Source organism: Chrysochloris asiatica, unplaced genomic scaffold (assembly GCF_000296735.1).
Source record: "Chrysochloris asiatica unplaced genomic scaffold, ChrAsi1.0 scaffold00117, whole genome shotgun sequence".
Taxonomy (NCBI): domain Eukaryota; kingdom Metazoa; phylum Chordata; class Mammalia; order Afrosoricida; family Chrysochloridae; genus Chrysochloris; species Chrysochloris asiatica.
The window spans coordinates 10,399,599-10,423,282 of NW_006408635.1; the positions used below are offsets into that span (position 1 = coordinate 10,399,599).

Here is a 23,684-nt window from a genome sequence, read left to right on the forward strand (position 1 = left end):
AAAGATTCACTGGGCAAATTATTGAATGATGCAGAATGCATCAAGAAAAGATGGAAGGAATACACAGAGTCATTGTACCAGAAGGAAATGGTTAATGTAGTAGAAAAAATAAAACATGAATTCAGAAACCGTATACAGGGTTGCTATGAGTCAGAACTGACACAATGGCAGTTGGTTTGGGTTTGGGTTAGTGAGACCAAAAGATCAACATTTTACCCATGAATGAAGTTCAGAAGAATTAGGGCAGAAGGAGGAATGGAAACAGGACACTCAGTGAGGACGTGGGTTGAGTGATGTTCCATTGTGAGGATCGCAATCAATAACATGAAATAGAATACGCATGAGTTGCTGAATGGAAAACTGATCTGTTCTGTGACCCTTCACCCAATTTACAATTAAATAAATTAAAATAATGTTAACTTAAGGCGATGCTGGGGGAGGCGGTGTCTGAGGTTTTTTGTGTTTTTTTTTCCTAAGAGGTACATCAATTACTCCATTTTGCAAGCACTAAACTAATGGGTGATTGATAGTGACTCTACTGCCAGTTCTTTAAACACAAAACACAGTCCTTCTGACCTTCACACTCAGGAATGTTGCAGTAGTCAAATCTTTTTTCTGGGTTGGTTGTGTAACACCAGGGACCCTTCTCATCATTGTCTGGATTCCGGCAGTAGTTCTCAACCAGGTCCTCTGAAGGGCATTTTTCAGGGGTATAGCTGCAGAGTGTGGGAACAAAGCACATTGACTGGCTATATTTTTTAAACAAATGTATTATCAGCAAGTCAGGTTAAAATGTTCTGTCTGTTCCTGTCATCCCAGCACATCCCAGTCCTGCTATAGTGTGGTATCAGAATTTCATGTCGGGCTGTGTTCAGGCACAGTAGCTAAGGTGAGCATTATTGCTATATTGACAGAACAGTGTTAGCTGTAGAGTCAAAGCATTTTTATTCACAGCAGAAATAAAAAGGCCTCCAGAGCCTGCAAGAGATTTTTATTTATTCCAAACACTTGCTTTTATCAATTGCCCTTCGCTCTGTGAAAATAATATTGGTTTTATTGTTGTTAGGTGCTGTTGAGTCAGTTCTGATTCAAAGCAACCCTGAGACTGTACATTTCTATGGGAGAAGAAAGCCTCATTTTCTCTCACTGAGCAGCTGGTGGATTCAAACCTATGATCCTGTGATTAACAGACCAACACATAACCCACAACACTACTTCCCCAGTAATGGTTTAGTACCATTTATGTATTGCTCACTATGTAGTCTGTGTGAACTAGGTGATGGTCATTACATTAAAACCTTTTTATATATTCTCTCATGGGGTGTGAATACAAACTCTACCAAACCAAGCCCACTCAAGTAGATTCCAACCCATAGCAACCCTGTAGAGCAGAGTAGAATTGCTCCACAGAGTTTCCAAAGTTACAAGTCTTTAAGGAAGCAGACTGCCTCATCTTTCTCCTGTAGAGTGGCTGTTGGATTTGAACACCAACTTCTTGGTTAGCAGCCAAGCACCTTAACCACTGTGCAGATGTTGTCCTTATTTCACAAGTGAGGAAACTGAGGTGCAGCCAAGTAAAACAAAATAAATCTTGCCTGTTCTGGAACAGCATATAAGATCAAGCTCCTAGACCAAGGGTGGTCTGCAAATTCTGTGTTCTCTTGGGCACAGCCTGAGCTCAGTCAGGTGGCAGGGTTGAGGGACTAGCCTCATTCTCAGTCCCAGTTGGTGACTTGCTATGTGAACATTGCAAAGTAAAGAGCAAGCATGAGACTTGGAGTCTACACAGACAAGTTTTGTCTCTGGTTTTTCACATACCTGTTTCGGGACATATTAAACGGGCCTTTCTCGGAACCTCAATTTGTTCATCTGTGATGCAGAATGGGCCAAGATTTTCTCCTAGGCCCCTAAGGTTTAGGATTTTGCTGTTTGGTCTGATTATTTCACCTCTATGAGTTGAAAGTCTTGTTCATCTAACAGGGAAATTGAGTCTGCTCACCTGACACAGATGCAGTAAAGCAAAGTTGTTTGGGGGTTGCAAACACTAACTTGCTACTTAATAAGGGGTCAGAATGAACAAATCTTTGTTGGAATTAGTACAGCCAGGATAACGATTAGAAGCCAGGATAACAAGTCTTTGTCTCTCATACTTTGGACATATTGTAAGGAGGGACCAGTCCCCGGAGAAGGAGATACATGCTTGTAAAAGTGGAAGGTCAGTGAAAAAGAGAAAGACCCCAATGAGATGGGCTGACACAGTGACAACAACACTGGACTCAGTGTTGTTATGAGGATGCTTGGTGTTTCCTTCTGTTGTGCATGGAGTTGCTATGAGTCAGAACTGACAAGTTGTAGTTAAGTGTTAACCAGTCGGTTCCTACTCATAGCAACCCTATATAGGCTTTTCAGGGTGCAACTGCTGGGTCTGAACTGTTGACCTTGTGGTGTAAAGTCCAGTGCTGATCCTACAACACCACACCAGGAGCTTGTTGTTGTTGTTGTTGTTGAGTGCCATCGAGTCGGGTCCGACCCATAGCGACCCTGTACAGGGTTTCCAAGGGTGTAAATCTTTACGGGAGTAGAAAGCCTCATCTTTCTCCCGCGGAGCGGCTGGTAGTTTCGAACCGCTGACCTTAAGGTTCGCAGCCCGATTCGTAACCACTACGCTACCAGAGCTCCAGGAGCTTAAGGCCACCTAATGTCATACTAAGATGTGGCTTGGATGACAATCCATTAAGTCACAAAAGCCATAAGATAATCCATTTTCAATCTGTTTTACCTACTCTTGTGCTTCAGTGGGCTCAGTGTTGAGGTGAACATGTGATCAAGTGCTACAGTGGTATGTGTGAGTTAGACCATCTCAGTTCTAAACATAGTCATCTTTCATCATTTCTCAGACCCGATTCAGAATTCACATTTTGATTTTTCTCCTTTGTTAGGTAGCCTTCTCTGCTCTAGGACTTCCAGAGAATCATATACTCAGAAGTAATTGGAGGATAGTTACTTTCTGCACTTCTGTTACAAATAATTGAAGTCGTGGGTTAATGTGCTGGACTGCAAAGTTGGTTTGAACCTCAAGGTGATCAGTTCAAGCTTACCAGTCGCTCCTTGGAAACCCTAAACAGGATCGCTATGGGTCAGAACCAAGTCCATGGCACTTGCCAGTCAAGTGGTTATACTACATCACCACACCAGGACTCTTTTCTGGATAACCTGAGATATTTCCTCATGTTCATTCAAACTACTTTGAAAATTCAAATGCATATTCCTCATCACTACATTATTTTAGAAAGAAAAATATTGTCGTTGTTAAGTGCTATCGAATGGCTCAGACTCAGTGACCTTGTTTTGGGTTCCCAAAGCTGTAAATCTTTGTAGGAGCAGAAAGCCTCATCATTCATCCTAGGAGTGACTGGTGAACTTGAACCTCAGACTTGTCTTTCATGGTCCAGTGCTTTTCCTACAGAGCAACCGCACTCCCAATACCTTCTGAGTGGTGTCTTATAAAAGGGGAAGATAGACAAGGAGACAGAATCACACAGAAGAAAGGCAGACACTATGTGAAGATGCATCCACAAGCCAAGAGAAGTCTGGAATTCTAGAAATTGGATGTCTCACTAGCACCTGGGGAGAGAGCATGGCCCTGCTGAAAGTCTGTGTTTGGACATCCAGTCTCCAGAACTGTGACTTTTCTCATCTGTACAACTTTCTGCTTCATGGTATCTTGTGACAGTAACACTAGGGAACAAGATAAACTTCCATTTTATTCTGTCAAAACTGTCATCACTCATCTGGTTACACTGAGATGTCGTGGAATTGCTCTACCTACACACAGCATGTGGACAAAGATGAAAGAGGAACTCTTACTTGGGTTTGTGAGGAAACTCGGCGCCCCACTTCTGGCACAGAACACCATCTCTGGTCTTGGCCATGGTGCCCCTGTAGTTCTTTCCATTTCCGGTCCTGCACTCTGAAAGATACACTGGAAGAAAGCCAAAGCCGAGTGTGAGACCACCCACTAGGCCAGCAGTCTGAGGAGAAGGCCGTAATGCTTGGTCACCTGAGTGAAAGCTCTCTATTGCAGAATGAAACACCACCAGAGCCCAACCTCTTCTTGCAGTCTAACAGTGTATTTCTCCATGAAGATTTTGAAGCCCTTCATACACTTATCAAGAGTCCACTGTTTTTATTATAAAAGTTTATATCCAGTTATTTCATTTGAAATGATCCGAACGATACAGAAATGTGGAAAGAAAGAAATAGAATGATTGCTCTGCTTATAGTTTTTTAAACTAAGTTGATGGTTCTAAGTACTGAAAAGAGCTGAATCATTGTTGAAATTGCTGTCAAGTCCATTGAGAGCAAGTCAAGTCCTTGACTTAGGGGGGGAATCATAGAAATTTCAAAGGAAGCCTACTGTCAGACTGATAAAAACATGTCTTCAGATCTTGCTCCACTTCAGAGAGAAAAAACGGATTATTTTATGCAGTGCATCAAAGTGTAAATAGTTTACACAAGAAATTCAACAGATAAATCTTGCTGTTGCTGTTAGGTGCCACCGAGTCAGTACCGACTCACAGCGACCTTATGCACAGCAGAATGAAACACTGTTCGATCCTGAGCCAGCTTCACTATTGTTGCCACGCTTGAACCCATTAATACTGCCACTTTGCCAATCCACTTTGCTGGGGGTCTTCCTCTTTTTCTCTGACCCTCCACCTTACCAAACATAGTATCCTTTGAACCTATATTAAAAATAAAAAAAGAAAGAAACCTCTGCTCACCATCAAAAAGTGCTGACATTAATCTAGGTTTCAAATGAAAATCTAAAAGGTTTAAAATATATGTGTATGATACATAAACATGTATGTTTTATGATACCTGATCAATTACCAGGATAAAACCCTTCTAATAGAAAAGAAAAGAAAAGAAAATACCAGCTGCTGTCAACAAGTCATGGCGACTCCATGTCTGTCAGAGGAGAACTTTGGACCACAGAATTTCAATGGCTGATTTGGGGGAAGAAGATTACCAAGCCTTTCATGGACTCAAACCTCTGCCCTTTCATTTAATAGCTATGTCAAACCATTTCCACCACACTTGTAATGTACCTAGAGCAAACTGCAATACTTTTACCTCAATACTATATAAAATGATTGCAAATGCATCTTCATTCAGACACATTATTACACTAAATATATTACAAATATGTGTTTGATATATTTTGCATATCGAAAGTGAAAAATGCAGGAACTTTGTAAAGGGGAGGTCCCAGGAGCCAAGGAAGACTTTGAAAAGGAGGTGATATTGTGCTGAGACTGAAAGAGATCAAGCAATTGTCCACGGGCAAGGCAGAGACCAAGGACATCCAGACTGAAGAAGTGTGTCACTGGAGAGTTTGAAGAACAGGGATACCACCAACGCGGATGTTTGTGAGCCAAAGATACAAATGCTAATGACCAGCAGCATTTGGTCAGCATTCAGGATTTATTGCAAGTACACGCTGAAGAATTCTAAGCAGGGACATCACGTGTTAAAGTTACCAATGTGCAAGCCACTCCTGGGTAAGGTGGCTGATGACAACAGTGATGCAAGCTGGGGTCACTGGTGGCTTGGATTGGTAGTGGAAGCAGGTTTGGAGGAAAGTGACAGGTGTCATTCTGATCCGACACTAGTTGCCCCCCCAGGAAAACCTGGGTAGGGGTCTGTTAAGGGATCGATACTCACCAGTAAGGAAACAAGCACTGTTGACTTTCAACCTCTTTTTGTTTGTCTGTTCCCGTCCGTGTTTATATAACCTTCCCATCCCGCTGGTCACCTTGAACACAGGCAACTTCAAACTAATGCTGGCAGTTACTCCTGTGTTCCTTTTGGTTAACAATTTACAAATGACATATTTAAATCTTTGTTTTCTAAGGAAAATCGTACCATACATATAAATAAGGTGGCTTCAAAACGTTCGTGAAATTTTTCATTTTTCCACGAACGTTTTGAAGCCCCCTTATATATTATTGTAATCCTTGTGATCTCTTCCTTTAACAAATATTAAGTTCAGCAGATACATTTTCCATTTAATCTGTACTTTAGTCTCAGGAATTAGAAGTAAATGGGTAAGGGGAGGAGGGCTGTAGGGACACAGCTAACTGAACCTAAAAAGATGCATCAATGCATAGAAGCAGCACAAGCCTGAAGAAATACTTGTGAAAATCTTAAAAATGAACTGTTGCCATAGACTCAAGAGACTGTTGCAAATCATTGTCATACATATACAAAATATGAAGGTAAGTAACAAAAGTATTGCTACAAAATCAAAGTAATCTTTATTAAACAAAAACATCAAAATGTGAAGCTATCATTTCTGGACCCCTCCTTTATCTAGGTCTATACACTGTGAAGGTGGAGTTTCCGGCTCCCTAACCTTTTCCCCCGAGAATTCTGTGCTCCTCCACTTACACCACAACAAAATGGCAGTTTTGGCATCCTTGAGGGACTCGGAGTGTGTTCCTTTTAAATGTTCTTTGAGAACAAAAGTCTGAAGGGACAAAGTCAGGGTTGTGGTGTGAATGTGGTAAGGGTTCCTACTGAGACTTTCTTAGGGTAGCTGTTGCTACCTTTGAAAAATGAGTAGGTCCATTGTTGTGATAGAAAAGAAAAAATTCCTCAGTGCAACTCTCTTGGCCTTTTTCTCATCAATGCAGTGTTCAATTTTCTTAATACTTCTTCCTAATAAGCCCCTGTGATCGCCTCCTGTGCTTCAAGAAAATCTATCAAGATGACCCCTTTGGAATAATTTAAAAAAATAATAATAATGCCTCCATGACCTTTGAGCTCTACCTTGAATTTAACTGGCCCAGCAAATTCCCTCAGAAGTCACTGTTTTGATTGGACTTTTTTTTTTGGAAGGCACCCTAACAAGACTCAGACAAATGTATCACTGAGAGAACTTGCCTGTAGCCATCCACTGATCACAGAGACATGTTTACACACGTTTTGTGTGTAATAAACCCACACATGTATGAATTGGAAATCTAGAAGCACTACTTTTTGACCGACCCTCATACATGAAACAAGATCTTGTTGGAGTCTCTGAGTGGACAAACAGTTAAGCACAAGACTTGTACCCAAAAGGTTGGCAGTTTGAACCCACACATAGGCTCCTCGGAAACAGACCTGGCAATCTGTATTCCAAGGATCACAGAAGTACATTTCTAGGGAGTGAAGTTCTACTCTGCACACACAGGGCTGCCAAGAATCGAAATCAACTCGACTGAAGTGGTGTAGGGTTTGTTCTGCTTTGCTTTGGGCTTCTTTATCACCCTCAGTTACAGAGCACTGGTAGAGGGGAATTGGTATGATAAATGGTTTATAATCAGGACAGCTGTGGTCCAGGCTGGAATCACTGGTGACTTGGATTGGTGAAGGCAGCAGGCTTGGAGGAAAGTGACAAGGGTCATTCTGATCTGACACCAATCTGAACCTGGGGTGACTGCTTACATTAGTTTGAAGCTGACTGTGTTCAAAATAATGGTCAGGATGGGGAGGTTAGATAAACAGGGATGGTACAGACAAACAAAGAGAGGTCAAATAGTACCTAACAGGGAAGCATGGTAACTCTGTAGGATAAGCACTGGACTGCAAACCACAAGGTCAAAGGTTCAAATCCACCAGCAGCTCAATGGGAGAAAGATGAGGCTTTATGTTCCCCCAAAGATTTACAGCTTCAGAATCCCTATCGAGGTTCTCTATGAGTCAGAAACAAATCAATGGTACTTATCAACAAGAATAATTAGCAAACAACAGAGCATAGTGTTAAAAATATCATATGTTCATTAAAATCTTATAGGGCTTTTGTATGTATAAAAAGACATATGATTTCCACAGGAATCCAGGCCACTTCCTGTCAAAAACAATGGGACCATATAGTCAGCATTTGGTAGTGGTGGTGGTTATGTGCTGTGGAGTTGGTTCCGACTCATAACAACCCTGTACAGGGTTTCTGAGGCTGTGAATCTTTACAGGAGCAGAAAACCTCATCTATCTCCCATGGAACAGCTGGTAGTTTTGAACTGCTGACCTTGCAGTTCACAGCCCAATTCATAACCACTACGCTACCAGAGCTCCTTTGAGAGAGAACACTAGAGAGAAGGAAATGAGGTTTTTGCACATTTAAGAGACAAGGAGAATAAAGGCCACAACCAAAGAAGTGGGCAATTTAAGACAGAAGCTAGGGAGCCTATCTCCATACAGACATGACTGCATCACCCATCCCCTTTCAAAAACCAAGAAGACACCAAGGTCATCAGGAATTTCAGACTCCTTCCTCCCCATCCCACCCCCACCCCCAGCTTCTTAAAAAAATAAAATACATATCTGAATGTCTCATGTTCAGGATCCTACAGGTAGAAATCAGTACATGACGCCCAAGAGGTGAAGTGGTACAGTCAAAGTTGACATAGCTCGTCGGTAGCCACACCTGCGCTCACCTTACCACCATAGTGTTTACATTTTCTGGCGTCATAGATTCAAGAGATAAAAGGGAAGAAGGAGAGGGAAAGGGAAGAGAAGAAAAAGAAGAGTAGGAGAAAGAAGAAGACGAGAAAGCATTGTACGCACTTGTCTTTTCAAATAAAACCACATCTCTCCTCCTGATAACAGTGGAAGACTTGCTGTTTTCAGCCATGATCACACATTGTTGCTCTTTTCTGTGATACTGGAAAGACCTGCAGTAGAAACAAATCCAAAACCACGCCATATGTCCCATTTATTTAAGAAAAGCAAACATTCATAGTCAACCTAATTCACTAGCAACAGCAAAAACTATTGTACCTCTTGACAGGCGAGGGAGCTCAGGTATACTCCCTTTCAACTAATTGTGCTGTAGCATCCATTGAGCACTGAAAATGAACTCATCCAAGCTACACTTGTTTTCACATACTTTTTCCCCTCCGAGTTTTTTCTTTCTTCCTTCGTTCCTTCGTTCCTTCGTTCCTTCGTTCCTTCCTTCCTTCCTTCCTTCCTTCCTCCTTTCTTTTTCCTTTTCTTTTTTCCTTCCTTCCTTTCTTTCTTTCTAAATTGTTTTACTCTTTCTTCACTGATCTTACTTAAAAGTTGTATGAAGAGCCAGGATATTTGCTTTTGTGTTGAAAGAAGCAACTCTGATTGCTTGTAGTGACCATTCCTAGGATGGTCTACATGACTCAGGAACTCCAGGTCTCCATTCTCCCCACTCCCACTCTACCCTGTACCCCATCAGCTTGTCTACCTTGGATGTTCAGCATGGCCTTCAAAGCCATTCACAGCCTACTTCCCCAGCTCATCAGAACCCTGTTTGAACCGCCTCCATTGTACCTTCCCCACACCCAGAATGCCTCCACCACGCCTTGTTGGTGCATATGAAGATTTTATCCACTCTTCAAAGCCTAGCTCAGTTCCCACCTCCTCCTGGAGATCTTCTCTAATGGTCCAACCCTTAGGGGTTGTTCTTTCCTCTGAATCAATACAGAGTTGATTATGCCACTTCCATGTGCCAGATACTTATCAGTACATCACATTAGCTGCCATAACTAAATCTATCTATCTATCTATCTATCTATCTATCTATCTATCTATCTATCTCTGTCATTTTTTTGTTAAGTGCCATAAAGTCACTTTTGACTCACAGCTACTCTGTATGTATTTCTGACGCTCTTTATAGGAGGAGAAAGACTCATCCTTCTCCCCAGGTGCAACTAGTGGGCCAAAACCTCTAAACTTATGGTTGGCACTCTAGTGTTTATCCTACAGAGCCACAGCACTCCATATATACAAAGGTGAGTAAAAAATTATTCACCTTTTGACTATAGAATTTATTTTAATTAACTTTTAGAAAAGAAAAGTACATCATTTTTCACCAAAATCTCCTTGCTTTTCAATACACTTTGCCCATCTACCAACAAGCTTTTGTATTCCCTTATTAAAAATGCTTTTGACTGAGCTGTGAGTCAGGAATGAACTGCTGTTAGAGGTGAATCTTTGTCCTCAGAAGGCTGCTTTTAGAAGGAACAAATCTTTACAGTGAGAATCATTCCCACCCTCTAGGTACGCAGGGTTGACAGAGATGGGCAACTTAGACACTGGCTACCCAAAAGGAGGTATGGGGCTACAAAGGCAAGAAGTGACTGACTGGCTTATAAGCTTTCAAGAAGAAGCCTAGTTCCAGAGGGTGCGAGGAAAGGTAGAATCTCCACCTAGTGGTTTTCAATCTGCCTGAAACAGGCTGATGAAAGGAGATGGGGATAAGACTCTTGTGGTACAATAGTGAATAATAGCTATCAGGACTGACTGTGAAGGTTGAATATGTAAAGGTAGATGTTTTGCAGCAAAAGGAGGGGAGTGGTTGATTTTGCTGTCCAGGAGCGGAGGTCCCTGGGACCATCAAGGGAGAAGAGCAGAGTGTGGGACCCTACCCAGAGAAGCAGTGATGTCAGAGATGGGGGCAGAGAAGATGCCATGGAGAGATAGAGCAGCTGGAATCTGGACTCTGGACTCAGGGAGGGAGAGGGGCTGTGTATTGGTGGCCAGGGGTGGGGGTAGGCTTGCAGGAAGTACCCTTTGGTTGTTTGATGATGCATGCAGGAAATTGTAATCATTGCAATGAAACAAATAATGATAGGATGAATGTAAAGCTAATGTTCTCCCATGTAAACTATAGCATAATTCATAATTAAAAACTTAAAAAAAAATAAATAAAAGGCTGCTTTTAGGGGACCAAACAAGTGAAATTCCAGTGGAGCAAGATCAGGACTATAGGGAAGATGCTTTAACACCTAAAAATGAAGTTTTTGAAGAGTGTCAGCAATGTGGGCAGAAGTGTGTGGGCATGCATTATCACGGAAGATCACAATGCCCTTGGATAGCAGTCCTCTGCATTTAATCCAATGTTTAGGCTTCAGTTCTTTGTGAGCATCTGTAATAAGCATCTGTAACGATTGTTGAACATTTTTCCCAATAGTTTTCCAACACTGGTCCTTGAAAATCCCAGAAAACGGTAAGCATCAATTTTCCAGATGATGGGTGACTTTTTTTTTTAAGTTTTTAGTGTGATTTGGGTGAAAGTTTACAGGGCAGATCATCAGTTTCACATTCAACAAATCATATACTTCGTTTCATTACAATGATTATAATCTCTTCCATGTACCATCAGCTAACAGTATTTCTCTCTATCCATTTTAGCTTTTTTTTTTCTTTTTTAACACTCAGGCATATATAATAATTTAAATCACCAAAGGATACATCCTGCAAGCCTGCCTCCTGGTCGCCAGTTCTCAGTCCCTCTCTTTCTATGAGTCTAGAGTCCTCAGCTGTTGCCTTTCTCCATGTCCCCATCTCTGCCTCCATCTCTGGCATTGCTGCTTCTCTGGATAGGGTCCTGCATTCCACTTGTTTTCTTCTCCCTTGATGGTCTTAGGGTCCTTTGTTTCTGGACTGTAAGATTAACTATTCCCCCATTTTTGTTACAAAACTTTTACCTTTACAATTGTGACAGTCACAATTAGTCATGGTAATAATTATTCACTATTGAATCATAAGAATCTTATCCCCATATCCTTTCACCATACCCATCTAGACAAGATGAGAACTATCAGTGGGGACTCTATATTCCCCCAAACACTCTTATACTAAACTCCCTCTTGAAAACTTGTAAGCCAGTCACTTCGTGCCTTTATTGCCCACTCATTTTAGGTAGCCAGTGTCTAAGTTGTCCATCCCTATATACCCTGTATACAGCAGGGATAGCATCGATACTTGATGTGAAGACTCATTCCCTCTCTGTTGGTATTTTGAGCTACTACATCCATGAGAATAGGTTAAGTTCATCAAATTGTAGCAATTTGCCCTCATTTCTTTCATCAAAAGAAATTTTTTTTAATCATCCCCTAGTCAAGTTCTGATAATCAAGCCATCAAGGCTAGGTCAAATGGGTGTTATCTGCAACTTTGGGTGTTCTTGTGCATCTCCCCTCACTTCATATCAGCTGGATGCTTCACTCTCAGCTCTAGCCCTCTATGGCTACGTCCTTTTCCGTGGGCTCAGGTGTCCCCAGGTTTCTTCACACTTTGGACCAACCGGCCCTGCCTCTTCTTTCTCACATCTCCAGGTCAATGGGAGACTAATGAACGTGGTTGAACTCATCCCATTTCTTCAGTGCTGCCTTTTTGTCTCTGAGTCCACTCACCAATAGACCATTGTGGTCACCTGCAGGGTTATATGCCTGCACATGTGTTCCCTTTGAGTATCAGTCTTAGAGGGGAGTGATGGTTGACTTTTGAACTATTTCTTGGTCAGTGGTTGAGAATGTTTCTATTCCATACTCTGCTGTTTAATCTCAGGCTCATAGTGATGAATCCATGTCTCATCACCAGTAATGACTTTTTTAAAGAAACTTACGTTCCTTTGAGTATCGGTCCAAATTTTGTTTGCAGGTGTCCAAACACTTCTGCTTATGCACTTCTTTGAGTTTTACAGTACCCATCTCACACATACTTGTTGAAACCCAAGTTTCTCATGGATCATTTTATAGGTAGAGCCATTGCAGATTTGCAAATGATTTGTCATATAATCTACTGTCATTCATCTATATGACAGAATCATTTCACATGTATGCTCAACGTTATCTTCAGCCGTGGATGTGGAGAAGCATTTTAATATAACCAGAGTGCAGATAATTTTTGACTCATCCTCGTGTGTTTGTGTGTGTATGTGTGTGTATATATACTGTAGTGAAAGACATTAGATACAATGGGAACATTTAAATATATACTTTTTATATAGTCAATGTTTTCTCCTCTTCTTCCTCTTTCTCTTCTTTCTTCTGTTTCTCTCCTTCTCTTCCCTTACTCCCTCCTTCTCTTTTATCTCTTTCCTTTATGACATCAGAGAACGAAGGCTCTCTGGTAATGGTGAAATGGAAATCTTAGTTGCACAGGTGTGGTTACTAACCAGCTATGTAAACTTGACAAACACATATTTATATATATCTAGATTTAAAACCTACATTATATCCAGGTTCTTTGACTGCAGCATGCATACAAGAAGGGCAGGCACTGAAATTCTTTGTTCCTTAGGGTGCAAGCCATTTCCATTCATGCCATCTTCACTTAATATGTGTTGTTTGTGGTTGTGTGTCACTGATTTGGTCCTGACTCATAACGACCCTGCATAGGGTTTTCAAGGCTGTACATCTTTACAGGAGCAGAAAGCCTTATGTTTTTCCCATGTAGTGACTGGTAGATTCGAACTTCTCACCTTGTGGTTAGCAGCCCAGCTAAACAACTCACTGAGCTACCAGGGTTCCTTCAATATGTATTAATGACATTGAAGAGTAGGCCTCAGAACAATAGCTACTCGTGTTTATGTAATCTATAAAAAGGGGTTGCTAATAAATTAGGTGTGGTGCTGTAGAATAAGCACTGGACTGCTAACTGAAAAGTCAGTGGTTCGGTCCCACCAACTGCTCTATGGAAACCCTGTACAGGGTCCCAATGAGTCAGAATTGACTCAACAGCACTTAACAGCAACAACAAAAAACTTTGGGAGTCCTAGTGTAACACTGTAGAATAAGCACTGGACTGCTATCCAAAAGGTCAGTAATCCAAACCTACCAGCTACTCCTTGGAACCCCTATGTAGGATCAATATAAATCAGAATTGATTCAACAGTACTTAACAAGAACAATAAATGTAAAACAACAAACTGTTGATAAGTTTTCAGATTGAGGGAAGAAAGAAAGATTCAAAATTCTGATTCCATGACATTTCCTGTTGTTGTTGTTAGGTGCCATCGAGTCAGTACTGACTCATAGCGACCCTATGCACAGCAAACGAAAAACTGCCCAATCCTGGGCCAGACTCACAATTGTTGCTAGGCTTGAGTCCATCGATGCTGCCACCTAGCCAATCCATCTCATTGGGGGTCTTCCTCTTTTTCTCTGACCTTCCACCATACCAAACATGATATCCTTCTCCAGTGACTGGTCCCTCCTGACAATATGTCCAAAGGTGAAGTTTGGCAATCCTTGCTTCCAAGGAGCACTCTAGCTGCACTTCTTCCAAAACAGATCTGTTGGTTCTATGGGCAGCCCATGGCACTTTCAATATTCTCCTCCAACAACATAACTCAAAGGCATCAATTCTTCTGTGGTCTTCCTTATTCACCGTCCAGCTTTCACATGCATATGAGGTAATTGAAAAGACCATGGCTTGGGTCAGGCACACCTTGTCCTCAAGCTGACATCTTTGCTCTTCAACACTTTAAAAAGGTCTTGTGCAGCAGATTTGCCTAATGCAATACGTCATTTGAGTTCTTGACTACTGCTTTCATGAGTGTTGATAGTTGATCCAAGAAGAATGAAGTCCTTGACAACTTCAGTCTTTTCTCTGTTGGTAAGAATATTGTTTATTGGTCCAGTGGTAAGGATTTTTGTTTTCTTGACATTGAGATGTAATTCATATCAAAGGCTGTGCTCTTTGATCATCATCAGTAAATATTTTAAGCCCTTTTCACTTTCAGCAAGCAAGATTGTATCATCTGCATATCACAGGTTATTAATGAGTCTTCCTCCAATCCTGATGCCATGTTTTTCTTCATATATCCCAGCTTCTCAGATTATTTGCTCAGCATACAGGTTGAATAAGGATGGTGAAAGAATATAAACTTGTTACACACCTTTCTTAATTTTAAACTATTCAGTGTTTCCATGTTCTGTTCGAACAACTGCCTTTTGGTCCAGGTATAGATTCCTCATGAGCACAATTAAGTGTTCCAGAATACTCATACTTCACAGTGTTGACCATAGCTTGTCATGATCCACACAAGTAAAAGTCTTTGTGCAGTCAATAAAACACAGGTAAACATCTTTCTGATATTCTCTGCTTTCAGCCAGCCAAAATCCATCGGACATCAGCAATGATATACCTTGTTCCACGGCCTCTTCTGAATCCAGCTTGAACATCTGGAAGTTCTCTCCATCAATGTAAGCTTGCAACCATTTCTGTATTACCTTTAGTAAAACTTTACTCGCTTGGGATATCAAAGAGATTGTCCGATGATTTCCACATCCCATTGGCTTACCTCTCTTTGGAATGAGCACAAATATGGATCTCTTCCAATCAGTCATCCAGACAGCTGTCTTCCAAATTTCTTGGCAGAGATAGTGAGTGCCTCCTGTGCCACCTCACTTTCTTGAAAGATTTCAATTTTTATTCCATCAATTCCTGGTGTCTTTTTTGCCAATTCCTTCAATGCACCTCAGACTTCCTCTTTCAGTATCATTGGCTCTTGATCATATGCTACCTCTTGAAATGGTTGAACATTAACCATTTCCTTTTGGTACAGTGACTCTGTGTACTCCTTCCATCTTATCTTGATGCTTTCTGTATCATTCAAAAATTTGTCCAGAGAATCTTTCAATAATGAAAGTCAAGGCTTGAATTTTTTCTTCAGTTCCCCCAGCTTGAGGAATGCTGAGCGTGTTCTTCCTTTTTGATTTTCAGACTCCAGATCTTAGCATATTTTTTTGTAATATTTGGCCAAATATGACCTTGAATATACCCCACCTGAATTTAGAGATCATCGTAAGAACAGATTTGATACATTAAACACTAAAGACAGAAGACCAGAAGAGTTGTGGGATGACATCAAGAACATCATACATGAAGAAAGCAAATAGTCATTAAGAAGACAAAGAAAGAAGGAAAAGGTCAAAATGGATGTTAGAAGAGACACTGAAACTTGCTCTCTAGTGTAGAGATGCTAAAGCAAATGGAAAAAATGAGGAGGTCCCAGAGATGAACAGAAAATATCAAAGAACAGCTCAAGAAGATAAAGCTAAATATTACAACAAAATGTGCAGAGATCTGGAGTCAGAAAATAAAAAACAACATTTCCTACTTTCCCTTAAATCCTATTATTGTTAATTAATCCATGAGTGCGTGTCTTTTTATTGTTACTATCTTTTTATTTAATTTAACTTTTTATTGTGAAGTAAGTGAAGGTTTACACACAAGATCATCAGTATTACAATTAACAAATACCTACACTTTGTTTTATCACAGTGATTGCAATCCCCTCCCTGCAACAGCAGTTATCCAGCTTTCTCCCTGTGATTCCCATTTGCATTCCACCAACTTCCCAGCTCTTCTTAACTTTGTTCTTAGGAAAATGTTGCCCTTTAGATTTTGAATGATTCCATGATGAGCATACCTTACTAGTGTTATTGTCTTCCACCGCCAACCTATCTACACACACCCCCATATACCTATCAACTGTTTGACTGGAAATTGGGCCATGAGGGTGAGTTCCTTCCCAGACCTGAAGGGTGGTCGAGGGCCATAGCCTCAAGCTCCTCCAGTGCATGATCACATGCCTTGTCATCAAAATCATAATGGCTCAGACCACAAGGGTTCTGCAGAGCAGCAATGACAAAGAAAATACCTGCAGATGAACTCGGTTTCTTCCTCACACTTGGTGGCACATTCCTCCGAACTTCCTGCTTCTAGCTGCTTCTTGGTGACACTATACAGTGAAGCCCCCTCGGTATTTACATAGTTATCCAGGAGATCTCCTTGACCTAAAAAAGGAGAATAAAAGAGGAACAACTGGTGAAATGAATCAACTCCATTACTTAATTACTATGACTTTGTTATCTGTTTGCTCTGTATCAATGAAAGGAGATTTGCTGGTTTTTGGAAGTAGAATGGATGGTCGTGAATACAATTGGTGAGTTAGGAAATTGTAGATTGCTGTAATATATTAAAGTGTGTTGGTAGTAGGCTGCATTGTGGAGTCATGGTGTGGCCTGTAGAATAAACACTGGGTAGCAAAGTTTGTTGGAACTGAAAGGTTGGTGGTTCAAACCCACCAACCACCCTGTAGAGAGTTGCTATGATTCCAAACTGACTCAAAAGTTCCTAACAACAAGAACTACAAAATTGCATTATATTAGTACAGTAACTGGATTGATAAGTTAGAACTACTTAGCAGCATCTAAGTTACTATATTAGTGAATGGTTGTGGGGTGTGGCAGGGAGTTGAGTCCCATAGTGACCCTGCATAAGGTTTCTGATGCTGCACATTTTTACCAGTGCAGAAAGCCTCATCTTTTTTCTTGCAGAATGCCTGGTAGTTTCCAACTGCTGACTTTTAGGTTAGCAACCTGACTCATAACCACTATGCTACCAGAGCTCCTTATCTTAATGAATATTAAACTACACACAGGAATAACATTTGTTATTGCTTTGCCATGAAAGAGCATTGAGTGATCATCAGTGGAGACAAGACTTCAAGTGGTGATAATGTTACCAAGTTTAGTGGAATTCTGTCTATTCTTGGACATAAATGAGACTTAGAGGCCAATTGTTTGATGGTGGCATGAACATAGTTACACCTCGAGGTGCAAAAATTTTAGTAAATTGAAGGCTTTATTAAGAACGAATCAGAAGTGCACTAAGTTGTGGAGTTCCTTGGTGGTACAAATGGTCAATGCCTTGGGTGCTGAGCAAAAGATTAGAGGATCGAGTCTACCCAGAGACACCTTGGAAGAAAGTCCTGGTAATCTCCTGGAAACTCAGCCATTGAAAACACTATAGAGCCCAATTCTACTCTGACACACGTGAGGTCACCATGAGTCAGAGTTGACACAACAGTAACTAGTGGAACTAAATTGTGATTCATTTCAGGTAAAAATTATTGGGGGATAAGACTCATCTAAAACACAAGACTCTTATTTTCACACTGGGCACAGTGACACACCACAGTTACTGGCAGGTAATCTTTGCAACAATATTGTCAGTTTTCTGGCCTTTAGGAGAATACTGCACAAAAGCAGATTGTAGGATAAACACTGGCCAGGATTAGTCTGTGAGATAAAACTGGAGGCCAAGAATTTGTCTGAAAGCAACTTCCTCCCTTGTTGCTGCAGAAGTAGCCAATGGGGTGCCAGCCATGGTTCCACAGACAAGACTGCAAACAGTGGTCATTGTCCTGAGGCTCCACACAACACCTAACCTGATTTTGTCAGGGCTAATCCAAGTCTGGTGTGGAGTCCTGGTGTGGTGCTGTGGGCTAATGTATCAGACTGCAAAGTCGTTTGAACCAGTTGCTCCTTGGAAACCCTATATAGAGTCACTATGAGTTGGAATCAACTCAATGGCACTTAACAACAACAACCCAAGTCTGGAGTCCTCCTGTGGTGCTGTAGGATAAAGCACTAGACAGCAAGGTCAGTTTGTACTGTAAGGTGGGCTCTTTGAACTCACCAGCCACTCCTCGGAAACCCTGTACAGAGTTACTATGAGTCAGGAACTGACTAGATGGCATTTAAAAGAAACACTATATTCCATGTCTGGAGATGCAAGCTCTATCCTTTGGGTATGGAATGTGCATGACTTCCATAGGGGGACATGAGAGGTATGAACTAGCAGTTTTCCCTGGATCAGGCACGATGGTGCCCTTGGCTACACAGAGAAGAGAGAAGAACAAAGCCAGGGTGGGTGGGAAAAGCAAGGCTATGAAGTTGGCAATGGGGACGCATGAGAGAGACACAACTTTCAGAAGTCCACAGTGACTGGAGCAGTTTGTGGAGGGAATGTGCCATCATGGAATTTGTTTTAATGATGAGACCTTCTAGAAAAACTGACAAGAAAAACACAAAACAATATAGGCAGGCCGACTGATTACTACAAGAACAAACAAGTGGCTCACCCAGGAGACATCAAGGCAAGTGGTTGGGTCCCCCTCAGTGCAAACCCCCTTCTAAGACTAAGGCTCAGTGGGAATGCATGCTCTGATTGGTGACCACGTTCATCACTGATAAGGGGAAGTGAGGGAAAAACAGCAATGAAGATATGAACTAAGCCCTACAACACTCAATAGACTCCTGTGAACCAGATGGAGACCTGGTTGGCCAGCAGTGTGCCAAGTACAGAAAACTCTTGGACCTGGAGTCAGCGACATAGCCACAGAGGACTAGAGTGGAGAGTGAAGCATCCAGCTGATAAGAAGAGAGGGCACATGCATAAGTACACCCACACTTGCAAATAATACCCACTTGACCTGGCTTCAATGACTGGATGATCAGAGCTCAAACAGAAGAAGAAAGAAGAGGTAAAAAAGAACAATCTGACAGAATTTGATGAACTTGACATACATCTATGGAAGCAATAGCTCAAAAGAGTGAACAAATCTTCACAGCGAGGATCATTCTCATCTCCTCCACACACGGAGAGGACAGGGATGGGAAACTTGGACATTGGCCACCCAGAAAGGGGGGAAGGGGGCTACAGAGGCAAGAAGTGACTGGCTTACAAGCTTTCAAGAGGGAACCTAGATTCAGAGGTCATGGAGCAAGGTAAAATCTCCACTGAGTAATATCCATTCTGCCTAATCAGGGCTGATGAAAGGAGATGCTGATAGGTCTCTTGCGATACAATAGCGAATAATTGTTATCAGGACTGATTGTAAGGGCTGGAAATGTAAAGGTGGACATTTTGGGGCAAAGGGAGGGGGGCGATTAACCCTACAGTCTAGGAGCAGAGGTCCCTGGGACCATCAAAGGAGAAGAGCAGATAACTGAACCCTACCCAGAGAAGCAGCAATGCCAGGGATGGAGGCAGAGACAATGACATGGGGAGATGGAGTGGCTGGAGACTTTGGACCAGGAGAGAGAGAGAGGAGCAGTGTGCAGATGATAGGGGGGCAGGCTTGCGGGGTATATATACCCTTTGGTTGACTGATGATGCATGGAAGGGATTGTAACCATGGCAAGGAAATGATACATGACAGGATCAATGTGAAGCTGATGTCCTCCCATGTAAAAATAATAATAAATAAATAAAGGATGAGACCTTCTGAAGCTCATCTGTATATGGAAGAAATGTGTCTAGCAGAAAGGACCCCTAGGGGCCTGATTCTTATTCTCAGAAAGACCTTACCTGCCCACCCTGAAAATACACATGCGTGCTAGAGGAAGATGCACCCTAATGGATTCTTGCAAAGTTCACCTGTTCTCTACACCTGCTACTGGTTCCTTCCTCAAAAACAACATATTAGAAGGATGGATCCTTGAATTTGGTTGATGCGATTTAAACCTTAATACTCTAGATAGCATTTGAGAAATCTGCCCGAAGATTATGGGAAAAAGTATATCTTTGTTCAATATCAAAATCTCAATCCCAAGAAGTGTCATGCTTTGGTAAATTCGGATCGCTATGTGATCTCAAAACCAAACACACAATAAACCTGTAAGTTGTCACTGATAAAATGTTAAGCTTCTTGAAGGGTTCTGGGAAGCATAGCAGCCTAGTCTATGTTTGAAGGTGACATTGTTATTTTAACTGACAATGAGCATAGTTCCACCTCAAGGTGCAAACATTTTAGCAAACTGAAGGTTTTATTAAGAATAAAGAGAAAATTCCTTTTTATATCATCCTTGCTTTAGGTTCCCTCTAAATACACGGCAAATTACAACTTGTAAACCCACTGCATCTACCTTAAGAGCTAATGTTCCAAAGAAATATTCTAGAAGATGATTTTTTGTTGTTGTTTTGATACATTTTCAACAAAACTTCTTTTTTATTGCACTGTAGATCACATTGTAATGGGGTGCAATCTTGTTTATTTGGAGAAGGAATATTGAACACATTGTTTTAGTAAAAGTATTTTTATTTTTATTATATTTTATTCTTCTTCTTAGGGGTCAAAAGTTGGCATATATGAAAACCAAAGCAAATATGTTTTATTAGTAATGGGGAGAATTTGAAAATCACTTTGGTGTGTGTACATGCTTGTCTGTTTGAAAGCAAACCATAATGGTTGGTGAAATGCAAAATGTGTATCCAGTTCTCAGAATCCACTGGAAAGAGTCGGTGGTTTGTTTTCTTTTATTTTCTTTCTCTGGGCATTTCAGCACACTGGAAAGATGAAAGCTACTTCCATGGAGTATAACGGTAATTTATACTCCTTTCAAAAAGAGGCTTAGAAAGACAGAGATTTTTCTAGGTTGGTTAAAACATATCCTAACACTGGTGCAGAGGAGGCTGTGCTAACCCTTGGATGCAATAAGTCCTTTTTTTTTTCTGGCTCCTCCTTTCCATGGCGGAAATAAAACAGACGTCCCCTCAGCCACCACAAACATACACAACCACTACTCACGAATCCTCTTTGTTTAACCTTCTCCTGCTCCCTATTTTCTTTGCCATTTCAAATGCATTAAATCCAAATATATTTTATTCTCATTTAAAATGCAACTTGGAAACTTTTATCGGGTCATTTATAAAGTAGATTTTAGGTGTCTGTGCATTGTTTCTATAAAGAACATTAGATCAGTGGACAATTCCATTTTATGGAATGCCCGATTAGGCAAATCTGTAGGAACAGAAAGTACATTCATGGTTGCTGGGGCTGGGGTTAGGGAGGAAAAGTGGGGCATTGTGGTGGGGAGGGAAAGGAGGGGTAATGGCTAAGTGGTTTATTTGGGGGGTAACAAAAATGTCCTCAAGTTGAGTGTGGTGAGGGAGGCACAGCTCTCAGCATATGGAAAGCCATTGAGTTGCATACTCACATAGCATAGTGAATCATATGCTACGTGAGTTAGACCTCAATAAACCTATTAAAAAAGAAAAAGAAGGCTACTAGGACATTTTTAGAAGATTTTAAAGAAGGTTTAAATGGAGTTAAATCAGCAAGAACACTAGAATCCTCCTTGGAAAGCCCTGGTTTTAATCTTGATTTCTTCATTTGCTGGATTTGATAGTTGGGCCAAGAGATAGATAATAACATGATTTTTCCAAGTCCAGATTCCATTGTCTTCACAGCGTGGATAGATAAACTGAATTTGTCCTACCAGGTAAAAATGCCAGTATGAATAAAGAGGTTCGAATCATCAACCTTGTGTAGCAGTCCATTGCTTACCCTACAGCACCACATCATGACTCAATGTAAATATTTGTTGTTATTGTGTGCCATGGAGTCGGTTCTGACTCATAGCCACTTGTATAGGATTTCCTAGGAGCAGCTGGTGGGTTTGAACTGCTGACCTTGTGGTTTGCAGTATAGTGCTGATCCTACAGGGCCACACCAGAAGTATTTATCTGAAGATAGATAGATAGATAGATAGATAGATAGATAGATAGATAGATAGATAGATAGGACATATACATGAAAAAGTACCCCAAACACTAAATGAATTCATCTACACACATCATTTGGTAAGTTGCTGCTATGATTTTTCCCTGCATAAGAAGCAGATATGTAAATATGGAAAGTGTTACTTAAGCCATGGCAAACAGAAATGGTGAGTCCAATTACATAGACTGGTCAAACAGATGCAAAGAGATCATTCATTGTTTTAAATGAATTTTGAAGGGAGAGGTACATAATGCCTTCACAAACAGGTTCTGAATTCATCATACTGAGAATCAGGCAAAGAAACTAACAGCCTTTGGTTTGTTAGTTGAAGTGATCTTTTTCCGAACTAAAATAACAATCCTTTGGGCTGAATCTTTTCGATTTAAAGTCATTCATTATTAACTCTACCCGTAGGTGTTCCCTGACAGAACTTACATTGACATTAAATTTAAGTCTGAAGAGTTCCTCCATCTCATAATAGATTCTGAACTGGGGTGCTTGTGTAATGAAGAACTAAATCAAGCAAGGTGTGCACCAAGTTATGGTATGAAATAATAGTACAGAGCACATCCAGACATTGCTAAGATGAAAATAAGAGGCATTTGAGTCTTACCTGATTGCAGAAATAGAAGAAATAGAAGGACCACGTTCTTCTGTTCCATTTTGGGACTGGCCAGCAGTGTCCAAAACACAGTGTGTCCCAAGCCCAAAATGTTACTGACTCCCATCTACAAACAAGATAGACCTGTAAAGTTAATGATTCTCTTAGAGGTCCCTACTCCAAAGGGTCCAAACATTACCTTGAGTAGGGATCTTGCAAAATGTTTGAGAGCAGGATTTGCAATAGATGCTGGGAAGTGGTGATAACAATTCTCCCCCACTTGGACGCCACAGCTGCCTGCCTTTGCGCCCACTTCTTCATCTTTCCCAATCAGTCTTTTTTCTTTCCCTCTGCTTCTGTTCCCTTTGTATTGCCTAGAATAATAGTCACAATAATAACATTTTAGTTATCTAGTAGCTGGGCAATAAACGAGGAAGACTGTAGAATAATCTTCATTTGAAATATAATGTTGGTCAAGAATCATGAAAGTTCTATGGATTTCTAAAACAAATCTGTGTTGGCTGAAGTGCAGCCAGAATTCTCCTGGACAGTGAAGATGGTAAGACTTTGTCTCACATAGTTTTGACACATTATCAATAGGTACAAGTCCCTGGAGAATGACATCATGTGTAGTAAAGCAGAGAGTCAGAAAAAAAGAGGAAGACCCTCAACGAGAAAGACTGGCATAGTGGTCACAACAATGGTCTCAAACACAGCAACAGTTGTGAGAATGGCATAGGACTGGGCTGTGTTTTGTTCTGCTGTACATAGGATCCCTGTGAGTCAGAATTGGTTGGATGGCACTTAATGACAAGCACAGTGATGAAGATTTTTGTTGTTTTTACATTATGGTGCAACCTATATCAAAGGCTGTGGTCTTTGATCTTAATTAGTAAGAATTTTAAATCCTCTTCACTTTTAG

General features: G+C 41.0%; 1 protein-coding gene across 2 annotated transcripts in view; it reads right to left on the reverse strand.

Moving 5' to 3' along the window:
- The window catches only part of LOC102835720 (plasminogen-like), a 62,508-nt gene extending 39,685 nt beyond the window's left edge, over nt 1-22,823 (reverse strand). For both annotated transcript variants that reach the window (XM_006868472.1, XM_006868473.1), the window contains exons 1-5: nt 22,775-22,823; nt 16,471-16,606; nt 8,614-8,720; nt 3,868-3,982; nt 577-716 (exon numbers count right to left, since the gene is read on the reverse strand). In XM_006868472.1, coding sequence (XP_006868534.1) covers nt 577-716; nt 3,868-3,982; nt 8,614-8,720; nt 16,471-16,606; nt 22,775-22,823 — 547 coding nt within the window. The remainder of the gene's footprint in view (nt 1-576; nt 717-3,867; nt 3,983-8,613; nt 8,721-16,470; nt 16,607-22,774) is intronic.
- Nucleotides 22,824-23,684: the final 861 nt, after the last annotated feature.